At 41.2% G+C, this 27,867-nt stretch overlaps 1 protein-coding gene across 1 annotated transcript; it reads right to left on the bottom strand.

Moving 5' to 3' along the window:
* LOC105196761 lies at window positions 1-27,867 on the bottom strand. Its single transcript, XM_011162849.3, has 8 exons — window positions 27,375-27,867; window positions 22,193-24,985; window positions 21,624-21,854; window positions 9,734-9,847; window positions 9,477-9,563; window positions 2,477-2,677; window positions 1,920-2,105; window positions 1-1,828 (listed from the first exon to the last, which is right to left on the bottom strand). The coding sequence occupies exons 2-8, from the start codon at window positions 22,494-22,496 to the stop codon at window positions 1,101-1,103; spliced, it is 1,851 nt and encodes a 616-aa protein (XP_011161151.2). The 5' UTR covers window positions 22,497-24,985; window positions 27,375-27,867; the 3' UTR covers window positions 1-1,100.

Here is a 27,867-nt window from a genome sequence, read left to right as displayed (position 1 = left end):
ATGGAACGGATGATATTACTTTATTTGATGACGTACTTAAACAATGAATGATTTTGATTAAGGCCAGTAGTCACGCATACATACAGCGTCGTCAAAACGACTCGTGGATCATGTGTAAACGATAATTATGGGTAAACATAGTGACATTTTTTCTATGGATACCAATATATGGATATATCTCTGAGCCCCCAAACACTTGACACTCTTTCACAAAAGGAGACGATGGTTTGATAAAAGACGTGACTCGGCCGGAATTTGAAATTTTTAATATAGTGATATTTACATTGTAGAGGCTGCTCGTAATTTCGCTTGTACCAGAAAACTCCCCAAATGTCATCTGCCACACGAGTATTTTCTTTTCTACAGTCGACATAGCACAGTGTTTCGAAGAGGTAAAATAAACGAGGAAGAACACATGTCCTTATATAAGAAATTCTTCAGAATTAAAATTCACGTGTATGCGCGCGCTTCAACAGCATATTCGTGTAGTCGATAAGACATTCAGAAAGTTGAAGTATTGTTAATCGGAATGACGAGAGGGTAGTGTGCTTAACGTTTACTTGAAACATTAACTTATATAATAATCGGACGTCATTGTATATATGTACATACTATATGCGAACGTAAACCCTGGTTAGTCCTCGAGTCCATGACAGTTCTTAGACGATACCGCAACGGGCATACGAGTAGATAAGTAACTTCGACAAATAAGTTCGTCCGAAAGTTTTGATAATTAATTTCCAAGCAGACGATTACCGCATTACGTTACGCGAAATGTTCGAGCGGGCATGTTCCGTTTATCCCTCAACAACTTGACGATGATGATACATCGCTTAGCATTGCTAAACTATTCTACAACATCGTGCAAGCTCCACTTTTGAGGTCAGTCTCGGATTATCGAGACGGAACTGATCAATATTCGCCGATTTCTCAGCGAAACGAAGTTTTGAAAAAAACACGTGATAAAATTTGCCTAGGTCGTATTTAATTTAATCTGTACTCATTCGACAATCAAATCCATTCCACGTCTTGATCGTCGAATTCGTTAAAATCGTCGCGCCTGAAGGATTCTCGCAGAACGAACGTACTGGCTTTATTTTTTAATAAGGTCTCCACACCTGTCTAGGTTTAGGACTTCTCTCTCTTCGCGATCTAATGGCTTCCCTTTCGACATCTATCCCATCCTCCTTTCTTCGCGTCGTCAGATCTTGGCCGACGTTTTCCTTATCTTGACCCTTCTTCGTGCTAAGATCGACAGTACCTTCTAGACGAATTTTTACAGTGAGATCGCCACGACGAGCGATCTGATCCTGATCGATTTGGAGGTCCGAGTCGTTTAGATTCTCTATACTCTGCCGTAGATGAATCGATGCTTCTTGGAAGGTGGCATCTGTGGATGTTGCATCTTCCAGGTCGCTTCTGATCGGTGAGATTCGCGGAGAATCTTGCTCGGGTATAGACTCATCGCTTCTAGTGCGGTCTCTATTCAGATCTTGATCGTTCTTATCGTCCACTTCGATGCTATCGTCAGGACTATCCAGTCCGGATCGGCGCAAAGCACCTTGATCGTCTCCTCTCCGTTCTTCGTCTTTCGTGCTGCTTTCGGGACTGTCGCTGCTGCTTCTAAGTTTCCTGAGTTCCTCCAATCGGGCCTGATCCGGCCTCTGCAATCGCTGTTGAGCCATTCTCAAGGCCAAAGCGTGCCATTCCGGCTCCAGGATGTACTGTTGCGTGTGATACAGGGGGTTGTAGAGCCAAGAGGATTGTGGTAACAATGGTGCGAATATCGATCCGAAGATAGATCCCGTAGCACCCAGCAAATGAAGACCTGTGTTACAAACGAGATATCAGCCTTCCTCGGGTCATGCCTAAAGAGTCGGATCATTGGACAGATCTCGGGCTGTATATGTCTTTGTTACCTTGAAAGTGTGAATGATGTCCAGACGGGCTGGGTGTCGTTGTAGTAGTGGTCGACTCGGCGGGAGGCGTCGGTGCTGTCACAGAAGCCGTCGTCAACAAGCCCGGTCCGGGGTTCCCGGGTGACGTTGTCGGCGTTACTTCCCTCACTGACACGCTGATAGGACCCAAGTCATTCCTCGAAGATTCTTATGGACATATCAATTAAACATATTAATTGTTTAATCTCTCTTGAGAAAACGCTGTTACTTAAACATAAATCGTTCTCTTGTACTTTCTAAATTAAAATGAATATATTATTCATTGATTTGTAATATTATACTTATAATTGTAATTATCAGTGACTATTCACTATTTTTTAGAGATTAAAAAAGAGTATATTTTATGTTATTAATTAAAATCAGCGTATTATTACTAAATAATAATTTATATATTTTTGATTAATATAATTAAAAGTTTAACACTGAAATCCGTAAGACTTCATTGATTTCGATTTAAAGAGTATGATTTACAATAAAATTTCTTCGGAATTCTTATTCTTTATGAGAAGAATCTTTACCGGCGTTAGGTCCAGGCAACCTCGGGGATCTCTGTTCGATGGCATGATGGAAGGGGTTGAAGGCCGATGCACCAACCGGCTGTGGATGTGTGTGCGGGTGATGACCGGGAGGCGGTGGAAGACAGTGCGGTGGTAGAGATCCTCGGGGTAGCCCACCCCATCCCTGGCCCGCTCCTTGCTCCAGACCCAGGTGTTGCAATCCTGTGCAATCAAAGAAATGCAGATTACACATTTCCAAGGATTCTGTTTGTTCAGCGTCTCCGCTGTCATCGCGCCACGGTGACCTCTATATCGTCTGGAAATGTTTGCAATGGAAAATATATTTACAAGTAAATAATAAATAATTGTAAAAATAAATAAACGTAAAAAAATAATTGTATAATTTTTAAGTAATCTAAAGATTTGGATATTCGGTAATCATTTATGAAAAATTGACATTGCGAAACTGAATATGATTTTTAGAACTGTGTAACGCAGTGTAAACGACAGTACCTGAAAGTGACTGATACGATTGTTTTGTGACAAGACGTAACATATTTCTAGGCATCACGATGACGGTGTATAATTTTTGGCAGGTAAACGGTGATCGACTGACAGTTCGAGTCGTAGAAACGCATCCCTTTGACGTAGAGGCGGATTTGACGTGGATGGACAGTTAAATTTATCCAACAGAGAATGCAGAGACGATCGATCATCTTTTTTTCGATAATAGCCAATATCGCGCGACCGCACAAGCATGTGTTTGAATGCAATTAAATTTATGACATCAAAAAGTTCGTTTCAAGGGTGATCGTTTGGACAAACCAACTGACATAAGTCGTATCACTGCTATTACTGCACACGTATTTATAAAACAGTAAATTGATTTTGTCTCTCAAAGAAAAACGCATTTCTTTCATAAAGGTTACCTGCCTCTTTGAAAAGTTATGAGAAGAAAATATTATTTGTTAAAATTTACATAATGAGTAAGTAATCAATGTAATTGATTTTCGACACGTCGTGGTGCAAGAAGAACGATGTAAGAAGTAAGCACCGTGGTCATCAACGTGGTATCGGTTTTTCGAAAGACCTTGATCAATAACAGATTATGCCGTCATCTGTGCGGGGCAGTTTAAAAATTCCGTGAAGGCTGCCGCGAAGCCACCGTGCGCGACGGGGGTAGGAGTTCCGGCGGGGTGGCAAACAGGGGAAACTTGCTTCGACGTAGCGGGGAGAATTGTCCGGTCACTGGCACGAGGGCGTGACCATCAAGTCACACAGATCGCCTCATTGGTTGCTCGCACGCTCCCACCAGTCGCGCCGCGGCGGGTGGTGGGATGTGAAAAAGCTCGGTAGGGGTCGAAGGGGTGATTTTTAAGCTCTCTTTAAGCCGCGCGCGCTCGCCAGGGAGGACACCGCTATCTCGCGTCCTACCACACCGGCGTGGCACACTGAACGGACTAGCCGTGTGAGAGCTCGTAGCCCTCCTACTTTATGAGGGGGATTAAGAAAACGATAAGAGACGCGCGAAAGCACCGCTGCCACCGAGCTTACGGGGGCCAACGGACGGCTTCTGTTGGCAGAAGCATGAATAAGAACCGCTTCGGTAAGCTCTTCAGACACCCGGATTCTTAGATGACGGACGCATGCGAACGTTGTTCGATAACCAACAATGAGTCGCTTTTTCGTCACTTTGTCAATCGAGTTCAGGCTGTCTTAAAGATCATTTTTTACCGGTATATCATCGATAAAGTGTTTGATTTTAAATGATGAAAATTTTAATGCTAATCATCGTCTAGAGGTCGCAAAGATAGAACATTGTGTGATAAAATTAGAAGAAAAAAAACCGTGATTTAATAATCATAACAATTGATGATTCTATAATTGTTAACATATGATATCAAATTTATTTTGGAAATAATTCGATTTTTAAGGAATATTTAGCAACTATTCTTTTCTTAACATTGTTTTGTCAATTTTGCACAGAATTGCAGAAACATTCGATACGACACGCATTCTTTTTATAGAGCGGGTGTAACATATTTTCAATTTAATAAACCTCGAAAATGCCGTGCACCCTCTTTCGACGGAACTCGCGTGCCGAGTTGGGTTCGGCTGGCGGGCGATAATTCCGAAAACAAATGAAGACTAATGAGGGGTGGGTCCCGGCGAGATCCGGGAAAGAGTGAGAGTGAGGGAGACAGTATGCGGGAGACGCAAGGCTGAAAGGGTTCAAGGAGCCGCTGCTACCCTTTAAGGGGTGAGAAATGTTAAGCTTAAACGTTATGGCCCTAGGGTTAGTTGCCTTTGCGTGTGCCTTCCATCGGGGGCTTTAAGGGATGATGTATTATCGAGCAGCGTGCTCAAAATGTGCTACGTACTTTGGTCGCGCCGTTCCCGAGATGCGGTAATGTGACGTCACGTGTAATATGAGCTTTTAAGCGTAGCTTTATATACGTTTCGCCGCCGAGCCACCCGCGAAGTGAATTAAATTTGGTCACGTCGATTACAGAACTCGTTGGCGGGACGCGATTTCAAATTTCAGCTACACTTTTCACTCGCAATTATTACCACAGTATCATAACAGTTTCTTCGAATTTAAAAATAAATCGCGTAAATCGTGTCTCGTAAGGTCTTTCGATTCTTCAATATTCGATTTATCTTAAGTTTTATGCGTGGATTTGCAATGATGAAACCTGAGAGACGCTTTAAAGACATTGATTCGAAGCCTGTCACGCATCTGTGTGAACGAAGGGGGCAAGTTCTTCAAGTTCTTCGTCTTAAACCTCCTTGATCTCACCACTCTGAGATACATAATAAATTAATTCGCGTATTTTCCTGTCTGTCTTATCTATTCAAATCTATGCAAAACAGGCGTTAAAAACGCCCTTCTTGCTGCTAAGGCGTTAACCCTTGCGGAGCTCAATCTCCCTCTCTTTCCATAGCCTCTTTGCTTCCTCTCTGTTACTCTCTCTCTCTCTCTCTCTCTCTCTCTAACTCGTTCGTCGTTTCTCTTTCCACCCCGCGTTCTATCCTCTAGCTACTGCCGGTTGGATGTCTTTGCACACCCACCCTTTGCGCCCGTTCTCATTATCGCGTCGCAGCAACCCCTAAAATGCCACCCTGGAAAGGTCCCTGGCACCGATCTAAGCTCTACGAGGAGATATTTCGAGAAAGGACGAGAAAATTGCTATCTCTCTCTCTCCCTTCTATTCTATCTTTATTCCGCTGCCGCGAAATTTTCTCTTTGAAGTCGAGAAAGAGTGCAAAAATGACGGATCTTTTAAGAAATTGGCAATGCTCAGCGATGCATAAATTTTCATTCTTACCATTTATTGTGTTTCATGATTATATAAACAATTTTAATTTTAATTTTATACCGTAATTGTATAATAATTGATTTGACAGGTGTGCTAGAAAATAATATAATTTTATTTAATTCTGTTTTAAAAATTAAAACGTGTAAAAATAAAAAAAAAACACTTTTATCAATCTAGCAGTTCTGTCAGTTAATAATTCTTTACTTGTATTTAGTGATGTAAACAACGTTTAAAACAATATATATTAAGTTTAATAGTTGCACATATTAGTGTGATTCTATGATGTCACATTAATGTAGGACTCTGTTGAAGAGAAATCAGGTTAAGATAAATCGATTTCAAGGATATCGCTAGACACTATCAGATTTCTATCTTTTAGGCTCGGTGGATTTTCAACGATAGGAAAAGAGACGAGAGATGAAACTGAGGCGAGAAAGAGAGAGAGCGTCATTAGTTACCGTCGCTTCCAGAGAAAGGTCCTGGTCGCCGGACCTGATTAAAAGACGGAACCCCGAGACTCCCTTACAAGACGCACTGAGGGGGTGAAATGTGACGCGAATTTAAAGGATCCGCAGTGATTCGACACGGGGGGGTGGACAGGAACAACCCTTAAAAAGGTTCCCTTTAAGGACCGCACGCTCGAAGGGTTGCTGCCGCTGTTCGGTTTTCCGTATACGTGAAAGAGCCTTTTAAACGCGTCGCATCGTAAATCAGGTACGATAGCGTCCAAGTTCGAAAGAGGAATATACGATCTGACGATCCGTAGCAGACCACGATAGGACTTGTCACGATTAGGTCAATCTAGCAGTTAACAAGATTTACGATACTTTCACGTTTCATAGTTATTATAGTAGTATTACAATAGTGATAGATTTATATAAAATAAGTCTCAAAACATGTAGAATACAAAATAAAACTTTACCTATCGTTGATAGCAAATTATATGTTCGGTAAGAGGGGAGATCCGCTTTAAAGCAAGTCGCGAATTTACTGCAAAACGATCCAGAAGCGAAGCGACAGTTTTAAACTGAGCGTTCCTAACAATCTCCCCCAAATGAGGTAAAGGCCACCTTATTGAAACAGGGGTCGCGATTTTTCCGGTTCTCTCCTCAACCCCTCTACCACCCCGCGTCTCCCTCGTAGGCGGTTAATTGACACGGGAGAGCGGAAAGAGGAAGGGCAGATTGGGGCTGCACGAGCTGTTCTTGTTAACTCGAATCTTGGCACCTCGCGATTTTTCATCCCCTTAGCCAGACTGACAAAGACGATGGGCTCGGCCTCCGGGGACGTGTGCGATCGGGGTGTTTTCGTTCATGGACAATCTCAACGACGATCTGCCGTGGTATCTGTCACCGGATATATTAATTTTCCCTAAGCTTGCTAGTGATCGCGCCTCTAAATACACTGTAATGTTTTTAAAAATTATTGTAACGGAAAAACACTTGTTTATTCCAACGTTTTGGAATATTACAAGATTTTTGAGATTTAGAATTATATTTGAAATAACTCGCGCATTTATTACGGTTAATGTAAGTGACTTTTAGCAAAAAAAAAAAGAAAGGAAAAATATTCAACGTTTTAAAATTGTTTCAATAAAGTGATTAGTTGTATCAGTAACTGATAAAATATCACTTACTGATATAGTAATCAGTTTATTGAAATACTTTTTCGTAAAGGCATTGAAAAAAAAATGCTTTCTTAAAAATCGTAAATGTTACTTTTAAGCAAGACAAAAATATTTGTGCAATGTAAAATTAATTACACTAAAAAACATGCTATTTTGATATATTGAGATTGACGGAAAGATAAAATTAGAAACGATATCGGAGACTGAAAGGAAGAAAAGGCGAATGGCCCATCCGTCGGACTTCGTCGTTCTCACGAAGCCCTTAGGGAGCCCATAAAATTCGTCCCTGCTGTCGAGGTAGGCCCGAACGAAATTTAATAACATCCCCCTAGTTACACCTCAATGGGCACCTTAACAACCCTGCACGGCCAGCCACTCGTCTCACACCCTTGATAGTGCTCTTCCCTTTCTGCTTATCAACCCTCTTGGCGTAGATATCTAATAAACCACCTCTTGAACACCCTTACCTAGTCAGCGATACCCAGCGGCTGGGCAGCTTTGAAAGTTCGAAAGGTGCTCGACTGACCGACCCTTCGCTGGACTGGATGGAGGCGCAACCTGTGTGTCGACCGACGAACCCCGAGCGAAAGGGTTGAAAAAACTCGCGAGCACATCACTCGAAATAAACCGATCGATATTCGTTGAGTGCCGTTTGTATCCTAGCCGAAACAATGTAGGTGACCCAATTGTGCGAATACAATTAATCGTCGTACTAAAACGATACGCTAATCATTTGTATTATAGCTCCAATGAATCAATATTCTTTAAAATTGACAAAAAGCATTTACTAGTTCCAACAAAATCTATTTGGCTCGTTAAGATTTAAAAAACAGTGATTTGTTTACTTTTTATGTTTTTTTCCATGTTTTTTGTTCGTTCTTTTTTTATGTTTTATTAAAAAATGAAATAGTAATTTCTGCGATTTATTTAAAAAATATTGCATGATTTCTGTAATTTAGTCCAAGTGTCAATGATTTGTCGAGAAATCATGTTAAAACAATTCGCGAACCGAATTACGCGACGGCAAAGAGAAGAAAAGTTAAAGCTCCGGCGTACTACCGGGCGCGGCAGTGGCTGATTCTTGATTGAGCAGACCGGGGTTGCGGGGGTTGGACGGGAGCAGCAGCGAGAAATCGACGGCAGGACTGCCATCCCGTAGTACGCCTCGGGGATAGGAGGGAGCGAAGCTCCGTTAAGCCGCTTATCATGCCGAAACAATACACTGTCGGTGCACCAGTATCAGTACCCGACCCTCACTGCTCCGGGCTAGTCCCATCAAAATTTGGAGCTTCGAACGAGTTTCAATGGAATTCGTGCCACCCGACTGTCCTGTCGAACCGGCCGGATACCTGAAAACTTTTTCGAAAACGTTGGCGACGGTGAAATCGTTTAAACCATCGTTTATATTACAGCGAACGCATTATCGTCCCAAAGAAAAAGGCCGATTGATTACAACGCTAAAAACAATCCCGAGCGATATTTCGCGTTTTAATGAAATTTTTTGCATTTATCAAAAATATTTCGCGAATAATATTGCAAATAAATCATAAAATTGTAATGTCAAAAGTCTCAAACAAAAAAATGATTCTACTTGATCGTTTAAGTTGGAAAGGTATTTTACCGCACCGTGAGCCACTCGATGATAAAGTTAACGGAGCCAAAGTTTATTCGCGACTTCCCCGTGAACGGGAACCCGAGCGGCTTCCTCGAAACGAAAAGGCAGAGTTCGCGCTTGGGGCTTAATCAGAGTCTTCTTCACTTAAAGGCCGGTAGCAAAACTCAATTTTGAGTAGGTGCCTGCCGACGCTCAATTTTGACACCCTTCGCAGCCACGAAGCTAGGCGCGCGAGAAGAGGGCGTCGACCCTGGCCCGCCGAAGTTGCCACAGTTGCTCTCCTCTCGGGAGGGGTACGGCACGGGGTTGCAAACTTAGTTATCTATCGACGGGGAGACGTGCCGAGAGGCTGAAGGTGAGCCTCACCGGAACCAGGTATACCCAGGCGCAAATTCGTTGCGACGAAGATGACGGGGGAGGCCGCGCGCGTGTGTCTTTGATTAGAGAGCACCGACTTACCCGACAGTTTGAATCCCAGCGGGTCCTGCGGGTGTCCGAAGGGGAATGGACGGGGTCCGAAGTGAAAGGGATGAAAGGCCTGGTGTCCTGCAACGTGGGATGAATTCATGAATTGTCGTCACTGTTCGATGGCAACTGATAGTTCGTCGGGGTTTGCCTCGTTCATTAAAAATTCTTAATTAATTTCTCTCGCGCATACGGATGTAGAGGGACTTTAGTAAAGAGTTATTATCTTCGGTAGGCAAAGTTGTACTCACTTGTCTTCGATCGCGGTTCCCTTGGACCGTCCACCGTCACCTTGATCGCCTTCGACAAGGTGGCCACTTGCGGCGGCGACGTCTGCAGCATGATCGTCAGAGTGAAGCTTTTCCCTGAAACGAAAGTAAGCGGAGAGACGTTGGGAGATGAGAAAGAATTATCTCCTGGCGGTAAAACGAGAGACGAGTTTTTCCCAATGGGACGATACAGCGTATCGTGTTTTGGCTCCGTTGCCAGATCAAAAACCATAAAGACACACGTTGATTCCGCGCTCCTTGGTTTGCGTCGGCTCTATTATTCATATCCAATTCGCCGACCACGAAAAGAAATATTCTCAGTACGCACAATATCGTGAATTGCATTCGTTTTTATGTTTTGTGTTACTTAACCAAATATTATAGTCTAGTAAGAGTGCATTTATGCATGCCAAAATGAAACAAATATAATTACAAAAAATAAGGCCTTTCTATGAGCCACCGCGGTTGTTTGTGCGTACAAGTGGTAAAATCGATTATTATTAACAACAATATTTAAACGTTTTGATCCTCTATTGGTGAACAAGAAAATCACATCCAAAGAAATTAGACTATGGTCTTGGTGAACTTCTAAACCTTGTAATTTGTCAGAGAGTTTGAAACTATTATTAATGTGGCTGAACGTAAAGCTCCGGAAAGCTCTGTTTTAACACTTTACGTAAGAAGGCAGTTAAGTTATGTAGTGGACTACCTGAAGACGAAATGATAATTTTTAAAGGAAAACTCTCCTTGTGTATCTTAGGTAAATTGTACGTATCGTTGTTGTAGCCATCTTTTTAACATACATTTTAAATTATTCAAAATTTTATTAATTAGATTTATTTTAACAAGATTGTAGGTATTTATATCTGAGAGTAGCGTTTCCATTTTTTCAATGTAATTGCATTAAGGGGGACCACGGTATTACCTTTTTCAGCTTTTGTAAACACAATGTTCTGATTTTCTCTGATAAATTTTTTTTGTACGTGAAACCGCCGACAGAACTCGTGAGTCAATGTCAGTATTCTCATAATTTTTAGAACCCAAATGCTTTAGATCTTTGACAAAAGGAAAGAATTTGTTTCTAACTAGTTCTTTATTGTTAATTTGTAGTTTTAACAAATTACTTCCAATATGCTTAATGTATTCTATTATTAAATTTCTATTGCCCATCGGCGGGGCACAAAAGCCCTCTCCTAATTGCAATAAGCCGCTAACTTCGTTCGGAATCAAATGTTTTGACTTTGAACACGATCAATAAAAGTTAACTTTGTTCGGAATCAAAAGTTTTTATTTGTAACACGATCTATAAAAGACTACAAAACAAATTACTTAGTATCAATCAAAAAAAAAAATGTGAAGGACTTCACTTTGGAAAATAAGAATAATGAGACTTTGCCTAGTGAAGAAAAGATTCCAGTTTTTCTCGATTCCATATGTAACGGGGATAGGAGAAAAATTTATAAAAATAAAAATATCTTATATAACCGTAGCGTTCACAGGTGTCAATAAGTTGCGTAGATTTATTAGGGTATTTAAAGATCCCGTTCCCATCAACGTGCAACACCCGCAGACGTGGTATACAAAATAAATTGCATAAACTGCAATGCATCGTATGTACGTGTACCAAACGGGCAGGCAACTACAAAAAAGAATTAGGAAACATGGAAATCATATCCGAAAAAATACAATTTAAACGTCTGTAATTATAGACTGTCGCTTGAGGTTCAACCATGATTTTGATTGGAACAATGTTTTAATACTTGACGAAAAATTAAACAGTATTAAACATTTTATATCAGAAATGATTTTTATTAAAAATAAAAAAAAACAAATAAGGATTGAATCTTTAAAGCGATACTGACTCATTCAATCTGATCTACAACGATATAATAGATAGCACCTCATAGATAATAAGTTTTTTATTGGTTGTGAGATAGCGAGATGAACATGGTGGAAAGAGCTCTTAATTCGATCTGTCAGCTCTTTCTACATCATTTTTATTTTGTCCTTATACCGACATGGACTCGCTGTCTCACCTCTCGGATTGCTTGCCTTCCGTTTTTTGTTTTAAATTATTGACTTCGTTATTTTTAATAATTGACGCTCCATCTTCAGATAATGACAAACATAATTAATTTTCAAACACTTGACTATTTTGAACTTGCTTGAGGCAGCAGGAGACAATAAACTTTATTTACGGATGTAATTTACACATGTTTCACTGAAGAGAATCCAATAGAGGATCGAAGCGTTTGAATATCGTTGTTAATAATAATCGATTTTACGCACAAACAACTGCGGTGGCTCATAAAAAGGTCTTATTTTTTGTAATTATTTGATTGATTCATTTGAGTCAGAGACTCTTTGTATTTTATTAATTTGAAACAAATGTGTTTTACAGGCGTTTACGTAACGATGACTATCACTGTGTTAATCGAATTGTTTTGGACGGTTGTAGCTATCGCGATTGATTGAATTGAAATTTCTTGGCAAATTTAATCTGTTGCTATCGCGAAGGATATGTGCTCGACGGCATGCACGAGCAAAACGGCAATGCGCCCGGGGTGCGCTTGCTGGAAACAAAACACAAATGTGCCGGAAGTAAGGGGTGAACGAGTGACGCCACTGCGTCGATGTTTGTTCCCGTATAGGCTGGAATATGTTAATGTTGCCAACGCTAAACGCGACCCCCTGAAATATGCAGTCTCCCATCACGCGCGATTTCGTCGTTTTATCTTTCAACATTATTCGATAGACGCGATATATTCCTCCACTCGAAATTTTGAGACAATAATTTGCCCAAACATTTCTAAAAAATACTAATTTTAACAGAATATATTTACAATACTGTGATAATTCTCTTGTATTATTCTAAACTTTGTATTATTGTTTCTGTACTATTTCAATTATTTGCAAGTGTATAAGTATATTCTGTATTTTTAATTTTTTTAAATATATCTCATCGCGATTATACTTTTACATTGACTGGGGCTACGATACGTCAAAGCACAGCTTCAGATTTTTATAATGTAAATATTTCACATATTAATATGTTTTTTTTTCGCACGTTAGCGCTTTTCGTTCTCCAAGTCCGTCGATGACCTGGAACAATATTGGCAAACGCGCAGATGAAGCGCGACTCGTAACTGGCCGGGCCGTTTACTAAATTTCGATGTTTTCGGCACAAATATTTCAATCGATGACGCGCGTCGCACGGAATTCGTCACGCGTTCGACGCATCGAACCTCGGCCCCGGTAATCGCGCGTACGCGAAATAAAACGCGGGGGCGGCCAGCCATCTCGTCGCGTCGCGTCGCGTCGCATCGCAATATCAAACGAAGAAAATAGCAGCGACGGCGGGATACGCGGAGAGAGCGAAGCGGGGCGCATTTACGCGCTTTTCCGCGCTTTTCCGCGCTACGCGACAATAAAGTTATACAGCTTATAATGGCGTCGCCAAGTGCGGGCGGTATGTACACGCGCGTGGTCGGGTAGTTTTATTTTATGGTAGCGCGGCCGGCCCCCGGTAAACGACCGCGTTTTTACGGTGAACCACGACATTTAACCGGCTTACCGCCCGTCGCCGGGCGAAATACCGGACTTTAACTTCGCCAAGGGAGCCGTGCCATTTCCAGCGCGCTCCCTTTTGCGTCGCGCGGTGATTGGCCGCTATTTTGCGCGTCACGTTGTGTGTTTCACGATGCCTGTCCAAATATCCCTTCGAAACTGATTTTACATTTTCCGCATCGTATTTTGTTTCCCAGTGAGGTGTCAGGTGTTTTTCATCTTCCATTTCTTATCTGCTGAAAGAAAATCTTGTTGCATTAATTGGAAATCTGGCAGAGATTCAATTAGTATGCTGTTCAAAAACGGACGAATCAGAAATCTAGGAAATACCGAATAGTAAAGTCTCAAATGTCTTCTGGTTATAAAATATCAAATCCTATTATAATAATTAAAAATTCTACTTGATTTCATCAGTGATCGTTTCTCTTTCAAAGTATTATTCTTTTTTTTCTTTTAATAAAAGTTGCTTGTCATGCGTTTTCAAACAATACACATCCCCAAGCGATATATCAAATCACGTGTCTCGCGATGGATGTGATCTCGTCGGAGAGATTTCGTGGCTGAGAGTTAACGAGACCGAAGTTTATTGCCAACGTGGTGTCAGGCGCGAGAGGGCGGCGGCAATGCAGGGGTGATGGCAGGCATTTTGAGGGTGTTTATGAGGCATTATGTGTAACTCGCTGGAAGAACGATCTACCCTTCGGGGGTCTACGGGCACTCTCGTTCCCTCTTCCCCGACTTATCTACGTCTCTAGCGAGATTCTAATTCATCGGTTGTACACGAGCGAGGCTCACGGTGGCCAATTGCACGTGAAAACGGCTTCTCCATTCTTCGAAATTTTGCAATGATCCGATTACAGCGAAACCGATTCTGATTTACCACGCGATTTATGACATTGGGAAACAGTGTGCAACTTTTTTGGGCCGCTTCTTTATGCACCGAGGATTTCGCTCATCCTACGGCAGCATCCTTTGTACTCACAAACAAGTTTAAAAAAATTACTAATCCACACGCATCGTACGTCACGTTTATCCAACAAAATATTGCCTGGTCGCAGACGCGATTGAGAGGATCCATAAAGATTATGATGTCCGAATGGGCTGCAGAATTTTTCATACTGGACTTTTTCGAAAGATTATTGAATAGCTCGCTATTTTTGCGTTCTCGTATCCCGTTAGCATATCTCAAATCTAGATTTTTACATTTGCGTTGAAGGGAAAGACGCGGGCATACGATACTCGCGTAAGGCGATTGATTGTAACTGAGACGCGACGAGCTTTAAATTTTTGCGAGAACGCAAAACGTTCTCGGATATCCTCGCGACGATTCGGTCGCGAACGAGTCGGCTGAGAAATTAATTCGCGGACAAGGTTGGCTCGCGTCCACTTACGCGACAAGAATTGTGCGAAAAGACACGAGAACGTTGGCGTTCGCCCTAAGTTTACTCAGGGATCATGCAGTGTTAAAAACTCCCCTGTTTGCCGGCAAAGCGAGTGCGAGTGCGAGGGTTGCTTGGATCGTTATTTCGGAGTGTTTGCCGTATTTTAAGATTCTGACGTTTTGACTACCCAAATCATGGTAAACGAGGCTGAACGTATGCCGCCGTGACATGTTTGAAAGGGATTTTTTTTTTTTAACTTTGTCTCATACGCGCTCATCCGTTCGGAATCTTAAACGAACACCCAGAAAAAAGTTATGTATATGTTTAAATTGATGAAATGCTTTCTTTAACTTCGATTTTTTTTAAATTAAAGTGAAAACAAAAATTTATTTGATTTCAACAAATGACGGTATTAGCTATTTTTAAAGTAAATAAATTATCTGTTCAAATTATTTGTTCAATTTTTTAATTCAAACAAAGTACTTACCAACATATAAGAAATAATTCAGTTGTTTTGGTTTTAAAAACAACTTTCTTTTATTTAAAAAAAAGTTTGCGAAGAATGAAGAAATTTCTTCGAATCAAAGAAGCTTTTCTTTAATCGTGTAACTCAAATTTGTTTGGTTCAAATATATTTTTTAATTAAAGAAATTTTTCTCTGAGCGAATATATTGGGGACTAATTAAAAATATATTATAAAAAGTGGATTACGCCGAAAAATTGTATTCTCAACTTAAGAATTTTTCTCTAATAGTAATCTCTTTTAAAATAGATTATGAAGATTTTTTCTAAGTTATTTCTCTAAATTATTTCTCTCAGTATATATTCTCGTAAAAATTAAAAATACCTGTTACTGATTTATGCTTAGAAAAATTCTTTCTAAGACTTTAGAAAGAATTTTTCTAAGCATAAATCAGTAGCAGATATTTTTAATTTTTACAAGAATATATACTGAGAGAAATAATTTTATTATATCAAGAAGACATATATACAAAATTGAATGAGTTTTGGTGAAATTAAATAGAATTTTTGGTTATTATAATAGGACTGTAGATTTTTATAATCAGAATATTAGACTTTATTATAATCTGGTAATTCTTACAAGATTTCTGATTCATCCGTTTTTGAACAGACATATTGATTGAATCTAAATAATGTAACAAGACTTTTTTAGTATATAAGCAAGTGTATAAGTAAAAGTTTTCATTTTTGATAAGAATACATAATATATAAGCAAGATAAAATTATGGAATTTACTGTAGGATAAGGACTGATTTTTTACAAATATGTAAAACATTATTTTAAAATATTAAACCTTATTGAAATATACTTTTCTGCCGATTACGACCGTTAAAAACAAACTAATAAAAATTAGAAATACTGATCTTTAAAGTATGCATGTTGTCTGTGACGATTTGATTAAGTGTTCAAGTTACTTTTTATTATCATCCGAATTAGAATACTAAACTGCATTACCTATTTTTAATTATAACATTATAATTGTTACAAACACGAAATAAAACATAGTTTGCATAGAATGTTATTGTCCAGAAGATTGTTAAAAAAAAAATACATTTTTAGTTTCAAAGGATATTCTAAAAAAGAAGAATATATTCTTATTCATTATGATTGCATGCATGTGTTAAAAAGACTTGCACAGTACATAGTCATCTTATTTCGAGAGTACAATGTTTTCAGTGTATAAATGTCAATAATTTTATCAATTTTAGCAGGCCTAAGTGAGAGCAGGGTCAAGATAGTTGGTAATACCAGAATAAAAATAAGCAATTAATAAACAAGTGTAATATTTACAACACAAAGATAGACATTCGATATTCGACATTAAAAACATCTTTAGTATTCATTGATGTTAACTTTAAACAATAACGAATTACAATTATAATTATTATCCCTAACGATACATGCAGCCAAATTGCTCTGATGCGATGTTCATATCCATTTCAATCTCTGCACATGTTCTTCAGGCATTATTCTTAAAAACAGTCCGTCCTTTTCTTTTACATTGTATAGTCCGTTGTACAATAGACTCAGGCGGAAAGAGTGTTGAACTGAAGAGTTTTTACATCCCTAAGTTAATCGATTTCTTTATGAATCGTAAGGTTTTGTCGGTCCGGAAATTATTGTTTTGTATATCTATACGTCTCAAGTATTAAGGAGTCAAATTAAAACTCTAAATATTACACTTGTTTATTAAATTGTTTATTTTTATTCTGGCATTATCAACCGGTCTGGCTCACTTAGTCCTGCTAAATGTTAATTATTGAAAAGTATCGAAAAAGAGTCTATTGCTTTGTTTCTGGTAACTATTTTTATCAATTTTTTATTTATATAGCATTATTAATAAAAATTCATCATTATAAGCATAAGAAAAAAGTGTCATCGTATACGTTTGGTGATTTTTTTTCGCGATGATTTTGCCGGAATCTTGCTGCGGAATAAATTTGCGCGAGGATCAGTTCTCACTGGCAATAATCGCAACGTCGAGTATAACGACTTTCAGATGCGACGGCGCGACCGGGCGAGCGGTCATTGAAGCGTTTGCAAAAGCCTGCCTTGCTGTTGGCGCGACGGAATGAGGAGCGAAAAATATCGAGAAAATAAAGTAGGGAAACGTGGAATTAATATATGTGAAAGAAACGGATATGTACGTACGTATGCGACTCATACTACAGACCAGAGCGGAAAATAATGTTTAATCGGTAGAAAATCTCGGCGCAGTCGTCCCCCATAGGACTGTGCGTTCCTCGACCTCCCCACGCTCCCTCGCAGTCCCTTCCGCGATCCCTTACTTGACCGAGGGATGGATTTTTTAATTTTTAATTGGCAAAAAACGTCGCCGCGAGGTGGTCACCGGCGAGAGATTCGCCCACCGAGTTCTCGTAGATTTAATTCTGGCGTTTGGGTTCTCGAAAACGCTAATATCTTCTAACGTTGAAAGTTGCACTTCTTCAGGGAATTGCTCGTCATTGTCACCGGAAATTAATTTTTCTGTTTTCAGAATTAGATTTATTTTGAAACGTTGATGTTTGTCGAAGCTCAAATCTTTTAAACCTTTTGGAAATTCGAACGAAACCATAATTCGATATTAATTTCTTTTTATCTTATCTCGAAATTAAGCGCTTTCGTTCGTTACTCAGCGGATTTCTTTTTAAAGGAACGTCACGTAATGAAGTGTCTGTGGCTCGTTATAATTCGGGGGATTAGCAAATCGAGGGGAAGTTTTTTAGTGGATTGGGCACGCTTCAAAGCAAAGTATTGTCGATGCAGGGAGCAAGTGATTGCAACAGCTGTTCGGTCGACCGAACCGAAAGCCGCTATTTTAAAAGGTCGATGAAAACGAACGTCGACCCTTCTCAACGACGACGGACCTTTACGACTTATTAAATCATTTTCGGTACGAAACTCTCTTCACGGTAGCTCATACGAATAACTTTGCCGTTATCGCGAAAGAATTTTGTGCTGTCTTACGTAAGGTGAAAATTGTTCGTTATCATTTTTCATGATTGAGAACGTGCTATTTTGTTCGACAAGATATATCACTGTTCGTAGTTTATGTAGGCAATTTAGGTGGACGCTTCGCGCAGCGTGATGTGTAATGACCAAAGCGTCGATATTCGAACCACGCGTTTTTCTTTCGAATCATAAAGGAGATATCGAAGATTCGGATCTGCGTTCGCGACAGGGCAGGGGCAAACTCGGACTCTACATGTTGCAACGCTCGCCATGCGGCGGCGATCTAAAACGGGGGAGGGCGGGGGGTCCTCCTTCCACGAGAAGGGAGGAAAAGAGAGAAAAAGAGAAAGAGAGAAGCGGAGAGCGGTGGCGGCTCTACGGGCGAGACGGGGATCCACTGCGCCAGGACATCGGTCAGGATCTGGCTGTCGATAGTCGGAGCTTTCCCTCGGATTCTCGCGCTCTCTTCCTGCCTATACCTCGGCCGGACCGTCATAAAACACAGGTAACTCCGGTATTTATGCCCGTCGTTTTTACGCCCGTCGCCACCCTCTCCCGTCGCCCCGCGCCGCGCTCTCCGCTCATCCGCGCCCCAACACCGACGCATCGCAGAGAAACACGTATATATATAGCCGCGTCTCCGTACGGCCCGTGACTCCTAGCAGTCGGAGGTTGACGCTAATCCCTGTCGGGAGCGAAAGGGGTGGCCGAGTGATATACGCCCCTGCGCCGGTATGATAATATTCCGCCGTCACCCCCGTAACCCCTGACCGTAGTCGTTACACTCGCTAGCCGCACACATCGCGCTAGAAGAGGTCCCTCTTTTAGGTCAGCGCGTAAGACCGAATGAAAGCGATTATAGTCGATTAAAAAGGGTCGGAGCGAATCGACGCGAGCCAGGGAAAAAACTTGCCAGCTTGTGACGCGTCTAAGTTTTTTCTCGTACATTCGACCACGTCCGTGTTTTATCCGTGACAAAATGAGGAGTTTGTCGGGAAACAATCGACTGGCGTCTGCTAGGGTGGAATCGGACAAATTATATTTTGTTAAAAGATAAAAACCTGACGATATGTTAAATTTATCGCCGTCCGTTATCTCTATATAAAATTTTTATACAGAAATACGTGCTTGGAAATATTTCCAAGATCCCAGGGGCTCTGATTCGTGCAGGTAGAGAGAGATTTAGAAAATTGAAACTAATCTGCTTTTCGGCCAACGTGCCTGTTCAATTTTGGAACAAACACCGACGCAAGAATTACGCAAGCAGATAAGCGCCACTCTTCGTTTCCTTCGCACCGCGTGGATTTCGGCTGCCACCCTATCAACGTCGTCACGCATTTCGACCACGATCAATTCTCTTCGTCCGCATTCGCAATATTAAATTGGCCTGACAAAGCCCGCGGGCGAGCATGAGACAAATATTTGCAGCCGAAAAAGTCGGTAGTGCGCGAGCACGGGATGCGTGCAAAACAACGAAGGCAAAAAAGCGAGTGGAACGCGTGAGGAATCTGTATATAAAATGTACTCCGGGGCTCGTCGCCTCGTTGCGGTATTATGCAGCGATATGCGCAACGTGACTCGCTAACAAACATCATAAATTTTCGATTTATTCAACGGGATCTGTTTGCCCTTTCTTTCGCAGATAATAACGTTCACCTCTCCTGCAGAGCCGACCTTTAAGCGCAGTGCGCTTAATTTTCTTCTCCCCCTTTTTTGCAAATTTTCTTTTCTTTCGACGCATCCGTCGCACGCGCGCGTTATTTTCAACCGATGCGACGTTCGACGCACATCTGAAATTTAATGGAAATTGCAAAAATTCGCTGGCGTCACGCGGATGTGCGGAAAGAAAATTTCGCCGATCCAGCGATCGTGGTACGTGCGCGCGGAACGATCTTGCCATCACTCTCATATAGGGAATCTAGAGGCAAATCGTTGCATACCGGCGGTAGTTAGGGGCTGCCCGTAATACAGTAATGAGGGCTTACTGCCATGGAAACCAAAGCCGCTTACAGCCAACCACTCTACCTCCATCTACCTCCCCTCGCACTCCGTCCCTCTCGCTCGCGCTTCGCCCGTTCCATTCCACAATTTCCTATATATCCGCGATATCTTCATTCGCGAGTCCCGCTAAAAAATTCTGGAAACCGTTTCCCCGGTCTCCATTGTTCTGTAACGAGTATCTTGGATCTCTCCATTTTTGGAGTGGAAGAGGCCAATGTGGAATGCGACCAAGGCTCGCATCCTAACGGCACATCACCGTTCGAACGAAGGCGGAACGCTTCAAAGTTGATGTCGCTCGTAAAGAGGTTGATACTCGAAAGAAAAATGCGACAGGGTGAATTATAATAATGATTTATGAGTACGCGGTCCAAAATAACCACCGAAATAAGTCATGGGAGCGAAGAAGGGCGCCGTTTAGGGTCTACCGTCAGACAAAAGTAGCGCGGCACTCGCCGATATTGCAAACCCCGCAATTTCCTTTTCCAATTTGCCATAAACAAGTCGACCACCCCCTCGTTAACCGGGTACGCTCGTGACTGCTCTCTCGAAAGTTCGACGTCGTCGGGAAAAAGACGAGAAAAGGGAGAGCGACGGGAGAAGGCGGACGAAGAGAACAGTGGTGCAACTCGGTCGAATTAAAGGAATTAAAGGACGCCTCGTTATTCGTATCTTCCGATTCCCTACCTCGACCCCTATACGCGGAAAGAGGAGAGACGAGGTTGGAAAAAAAGGATGTTGGAAAGTTTGCTCCTTTCCCGCTGCGATCTAGGTTCTCTCGTGCCGCTTCTTCCTTCCCTCTCGCCACTTCGGTTCCTCTTCAAGGAGCGAACGTTTGCATTAACCGTCCGTAATGGCTGCGATTATTAGGGAGCATTATTCAGAGACCTCGGACCCCAATTTTTTCTCCCCTCGTCGCCCTGCGTTCCGCCTTCTCGGACGAAAGAAACGTTGAATTATTGAAACGCGGAGCTGGGAATTAAAAAATCTCCGCGTGCGCCCTTTTACCCCGGCACGGCACGGCGCGGCGTGGAGTGGGCGGCAGTCGCGAGGAGATACCGGGTCACGATATTTGTCGCGTGAATTAAAAATGAGGATGGAACGAGGGGCCAGGTGGTGGCCCGTGCTTGGCTTTCGACGCGGGAAAAACGAGGCCATCAGTCGGGGCACCACCTTAATGTAGCAAGGTCTGAATGATTTAAGACGCCGCATCGGAAGAGAAGGCGAACCAGCGGAAGACCGATCGAGCTTCCGACGTCAATCAGCGAGAGTTATTTTTGTAAAGCAAATATACCGAGATGTCGAAAATGGGAAAAGAGAAAATATATTGTACTTTCAAGCGTTTTATCGCATCGATCTTTAAAGAGAAATTGCAATTGTGTAAATTCGGGGTTACCTGAGTAATTATTATTTACTTTATTACGTAATAAAATGTAGTTTGCAGGACTTACCTCTGCCACTTCTGCCGACGAACCTAAGATCGTTGAATTTGGCGACCTGATTTTTCATTAGAGCCGTAGAATTTCGTAATTCCGCGCAACAATTCTCGTCGTTTCCGGCACGAACGGACACGAGGGTACCGTCTCCGACCTCTCCGAGGGCTACTACCTTGAAGGCTACCGGAAGGGTTTTGTTCGACCTCCAATGTGACGGCAATACCGTGCATACCACATGTGGAGAACCTTATGTTAACATAAAAAAGAACTATATTCTTTATCTAAAATAACAAATTTGCTTTTATTAAATCTATATATTGTACGGTACTGTCGGATTTACGTTTGAAATGTATATTTATTTAAAAATTATTTTTTAGAGCTTAAGATATTGTAAAAACTGGAATATTTTTTTTACATAATTTTCTAAAATAGCTCAAATAGTATTTGTTAAATTTCTATAAATATTTTACTTTTATCTTCTCTTTGTATATTATACTACTATGTATATTATGACATGAATGTGACAATATGAAGAGAAAATAATCGTGTATGATAAAATTACATGCTTTTAAATGTGATTTTACCTGTGCGGACAAGTTCTCCAGGATGCTCGGCAAGAAGTCCATCCAATGTTCTCTCGGCAAGCAAATCGGCGGTGAGAGCATAATCGGGGAGATGATTTCCGCCGGCCGAACTTTGAGGGGGAACCTCGTTGGCCAAGTGCATTCTTCTCCTCGAGGACGAGGCCCGGGTCCTCCGTATTCTCGGCCCGCCGATTTGGCTGACTGATTGATGCGCCTGATGATTGCCACGCACTGATCTAGGATCAGGATAGTCTAGACCGGGAGGCCGATCCTCGGGTCGAGCATCTCGCGAAGGATTCGTCATGAGAACGTTATCATTGGTTTTCTTGATCGCGATGTCACCTTTCCCTGCGAGCTTCCCGAATGAGTTCGGCTGCTCAATTGTTTACGCCTTATCTCTTCCGAATTCTAGACAAAGTATCTGTACACGTGATCGATTCCTGTGTCAATTTCGATATGATGCTTGGTCCTTTGATGATACGTCTGCGTTTGTGATATACTTTAAGTAGTTACAATCCCTTATTCCGCAAACTCTCAAGTTTTGTCGTTAGAATTGATTGTTATATTCGACGCGCGAGATCGGTCAATATATCGAGTCCACTTGTTAACGGTCTAAGTACCTTGCGAGCACAAGTTGCTTTCACCAATGGCGAGGAACACATTACGAATGCACAGCGATATCTTCTTCCGCACGCGAGAATTGGATTTGTTTTCTTCGGAATCGAGAGGCGCGAGCGACTTTTCGGCGGTTCGCTCGGCCCTCGCGGGCCCTAGGCTTCTTTGATCCTTATTTCATTATCCTGCCACAGGGATGGAGGCAAGGGCATCCGTTTGCAAATTCTTCTTCTTCGTCTCAATTGCCAACTCGCGGAGAAAATTCGTTTTATTGGAATCGTCGGCAATCTCGACGACCCTTGTTTCTACGTATTCCCGATTCTTTGATCGAATCTTCCGCCTACCGTCTTCCTGCCGAAGACGAAGGAGCACTCGCGACTGTTCGAAACACTTAAATCCGATCGTCGAAAGTCAGTTTCGGAAGTAGACTTAACTCAACGTGCCTTTCTTATCGCGCGTATCTAAAACACCGTTTCACATCGGCGACCCCCGTAATCGATGGTATCCCGTTCACACACTTTTTTTTTACTTTTCTATATTTTCACTAAAATCGTGTACATCGAGATATATTGCCGAAAAGCTTTTTCAAATCAACCATATGTTTCCGTACGTGGCGCTCACCGCGCCAAGTTTCGCCGAACTTTGGCGAGGACCGCGCACGTCACGTGTATCTCTCTCGTCGATCGAAGTCTTGATCAATCACGAAAACGTATTATCTATATACACATATATTAAATAACGATTGAAATTTGTGAACACTGACGTTGGGATTTCAACTTGCAACAATCGAAGCAACGATCACGAGTATCCGCAGTATATCTTCGTTCGCGCACATCAACACTGATCTCCGAAATTTTTCCGCTTCGAGGATCGCAGGATATCCCGAATGTCTCTCGCCGTCAGGATCAGTCACCGTCACGGAGATGGTGATTCTTCACCTGGCCGTTGCTTCGGCGGGTGGCAGGGCAGCTTCTACTCGGAGGAAGTAGGATAGGGTGTTTAACTCGCGCGGTCTCGTTTCGGTTCGGCGGTGGAAGATGGCGGCTTCTGCGGTGGAGCCGCGCGGTGTGGTTGCGGTGTATTTTTGAGGCTGCCGCCCCCAGCCACCACCGAGACCACCCTGGGTAACCCTCCTCGCCCCCTCTTTTCGTCGCCCCCGCAGCCCGCCGCGCGTCTCTTCCACGCCGCCGCCACCGCCGCCTGCCCCCACGATACCCGGCTGGTGGGGGGTTGGTTTTTCCAAGCGGTGGGGAAAAATCTCGCCGCCTCTCTCTCTGCTGCTCCGGCTTCTTTTTCTCTCTTTGTCCCTTCACCACCGTGCGCAAAGCCTCCTGCAGAACTGCCGCCGCGTTCCTGACGATACTCCCGCCGATGACGACTCGCGGGCTACACAGACCTCGCGCTGTCTTCTGGACTTGGTCGTCGTTGTACCGTAGAACGGGGAACCCGTGGGATGCTTAGGGGATGACGAACTTCCGGAGATGAATCTCGCCACTGCGTATCACCGCGTCGCATGATTGCGGTGCGAGCTTGATGCTCTCGTCAATGATTTTAACCGTTCACAGTCGCGAGTTATTTACGCGGGGCACGGTAGCACCGTTTTGTATAGTACGGATCTAAACACGGTGCACGATAACGCTACGTAGTAAACTATTTCGCTTTGCTATATTCAACAATAACATTCAAGAAAAATATTTTTATCGCACGTACGTTATGTGAAACGTATCACGAATTTTTTTTATTCTGGTAATTTTACTTGATATATTTTTATGAAACATTGTAATTATACTTTAAACACAATTTCACTTTTAATGTCGCTATTTAAACTTTTTTAATTATTCACAAATTAGTCCCGATTACTTGTTCACGCACGAGGATTAAATTAATGAAACTTTTACCTGATGTTAATGTTATAATAATAGTCGCGAGGAAAAACTATAGCTTCTTTCCTTTCAATCTCTTTCATTGAAATGATATGATTATGCAATTCTTGCAAATAACAAATAAACTATTAATTAATTTTGCGTATTTGAAGATCCATTTGTCAGAAGTGGAAAATATTTTTGAAGGTTCTCTCGTGCGATCTCTCGTCTGTCGGCCGGCTTTTTGCCCTTCTCGGTTGATTTCTTCCTGCTTCCGTCGTTCAACGACCACCCCGCGCGAGACTGCGAAACGACACTGGGAAGAAAGGGAAAACAAAGACTGCAGAAAGGCCCCTTGTGTAGTTGCGTTTAGCACCGAGGAATACGGGGGTTGCGCGACGCTTGGGGGTTCTCGGAAAGCGTGGGCCAAGAACGGAGTCGAAACGAAGATGAACACGCCGACAGTCAGGGTGAAAGAAAGAGAGAGACATGTCGTAACGCTCAAGTAGTCATCCCCCGAGTCAGCAGACCAAATAAAGAAATATGGCGCAAGTTATTGTAAAACATACATCTCTTATACTGAAAAGAAGAGTAGTAATAACAGCCAACAGATAATTTCAGATATAGCTTAGATGATAGTTGCTACGCGTTGGTAAAATAATTTTAATTTAGCATTCAATTAAATATTAATATTACCAAATAGCAATATTTATAATAACCGTTTCAATTGTTTAGTAACCAATTGGTTATTATGTTTGGACAGTTATTATTAATATAATTAATAAATATTATTAAATTTGGTTATATTAATAAAACAATTGTTTCACCAAAACTTAATCATTATTATTATTATCAACTCTTTTTTTTAGTGCACAAACTTTAGATGCAACATGTAGCAACTTGTTATTACAAAGATATGAACACAATCCAAACACTGTCTTTACTTTAACAAAACTTTAAGAGTACAAAAGTTTTTTATGTTTTTATTTTTGTCTACATTATTATTCCTTTTGTAACAAAGATTATACATTTAATTTCGTTACCAATCACTGATCTTATATTATGAAATGTCGTCATATAAGATACGGACTTTGAGGAACGGATTGTAGATCGTCGAATAAAACGGAACGCGACGCGGGAATTGTAACACGTCACTCTTTCGAGAGACAACACGAGACTATCGATCATGACGTATCTGTACCAAGCCGAGAACCCCTAAACGAGACAAGCCCCCTATATAATCCTGCACCCCTACGAGGAACAATGCGACGCCTCCGCGTCCCTAAATGCAGGCCTTCCGAGATGCATTTCGTCATGCGTAGGTTCTTTCACTGTGCAATGATGTCCCCTGCTTTCAATTACATCCGGTAGTATTGTGTTAGTATACCTTGGCTTGTAATTTATTGTTTTGTGAATGATATTAATAACAGAAGATCTTATTTCAAATAATTTATGAGTTTTTATATAAAAATATATAAATTTTGTTTAGAAATTATTATACATAACACACATAAAAATTTATAAAAGATGTAACATTATTGAAAAGCATTGTATGTATTTATTATAACTTAATAACAATGTTTTCAAATACAAAAATTAAAAATAATTTAATGCTGCGAATGTTGCATCCTTGCACGAGTTTTACTGTCAAATTAGAAGAGACGTTAGAAAAGTTGCGAGAAATAGCTTTATCTTGCGAGGATGCCAAAAAATGTTTTGGAACTGCGTGGCATTTTAAAATTTTTGTCTCGTAGAAGAAGCGAGTTAGGGTGAGAATGTAGTGAGAGAGAATGCGATTGGTATTCTAAGAAAACTCTAGGGCAATTTAACCGTTGGCAGACAAATAGTGTTGAAAGATCGAACATAACAATGCAATATCAAGTATTGCAGGTTTCACACATAATCCGAATCTCCATTATATGAAGAAAAAGAAATTATTCGAGCAATTTACAATATTTAATTGCTTTTAAAAAATCTGATCCTTTACCGTTTATTTAAAAGAGAAAACTATTAGATTATTAAAAATATTAGATTATTTTATATTTGTTATATTCTCGATGCTGGCAAAATTTTTACAAACTATTGTGTCTTTATACAAAAAAAAAATATATATATATATATGGTATTATATTTATTTTATTTTATATGCGCTTAAAATCTAATAGTCTTCCAATATCTGTTGACGAGCATTGTAATCATACGATGTGAACAGCAACAAAATAAAAACTCAATAACTTCACTACCACGCGCAGCCAAAACGATTGGTTTCTGTTTGCGTTTCGGCTATTTTTTTCGCCGATGTCCTTTCGACAGTAACGATATTCTATAACCCGCATACGACACGGTTCACATAATCGGTGAATCGATGAATGCGCGACGATTATCGACGCACTTTTCCGTTCAAATTAATTGGACCAATTATCGATGCCGAACAATTATCTGCTGGCGACCAATTAGATCGGCAGGATTTGTCGATGACGTGTTGCCTAGCAAGGAATAATTGGAGCTCATACATTGTTGAAAAAAAAAAGAATCAGTAAAAAGTTACGTTAATAGATAATCGGTTTAACCAAAATTCGCGAGATGATTTCGACGAATGATCGTGAGTTAAAAAAAAAAAATGTTAATTGCCTCGAGGAACAATTTAAGTGTGATATTTTAACAATAATTAAAATTCATATTTGATTTATGTTTTTCAAAATTACCTTCATTTTTAGCTCACACAACTTCCCGGTAAAATTTAAAAATTAATAAAAATTAACAAACATACAAAATGCAACGGATTAACATCGTTGACATAAAAAGTACGTCAAGTATCGAAACACATTTTTCACGCACTCAAAATTTTTTTTCTTTCTTGAACTGTATCTTCACGACACTGATGTTTAACCATGTATCACTAATGGCTCGCATGGATTTTGCTCGCAAGAAACTGTGTTGCAAGTTCGACTTAGTCACTTTCTAATGATTGTCTACGCAATATGCATCCGGCCGAAAGACTTGTTAATGGCGATCTCTCTCGCTGCCGCGGTACTTCAATTCTCGTGACACAAAAAAAGAGACAGGTCGACGATAGGGCGATAAAGCAATTGATAGCGGAGCGACCTAAACGGGGGGTGCGGATAACGCGGATAGCGCGGATGCTGCAGCCGCGTTGTAGAGCGAAGGTAATCACACACGGTTAGCACATGTTACCCG

The sequence above is a fragment of the Solenopsis invicta genome, chromosome 2, assembly GCF_016802725.1.
Source record: "Solenopsis invicta isolate M01_SB chromosome 2, UNIL_Sinv_3.0, whole genome shotgun sequence".
NCBI classification, from domain to species: domain Eukaryota; kingdom Metazoa; phylum Arthropoda; class Insecta; order Hymenoptera; family Formicidae; genus Solenopsis; species Solenopsis invicta.
This window is presented reverse-complemented; position numbering and strand designations above follow the sequence as displayed.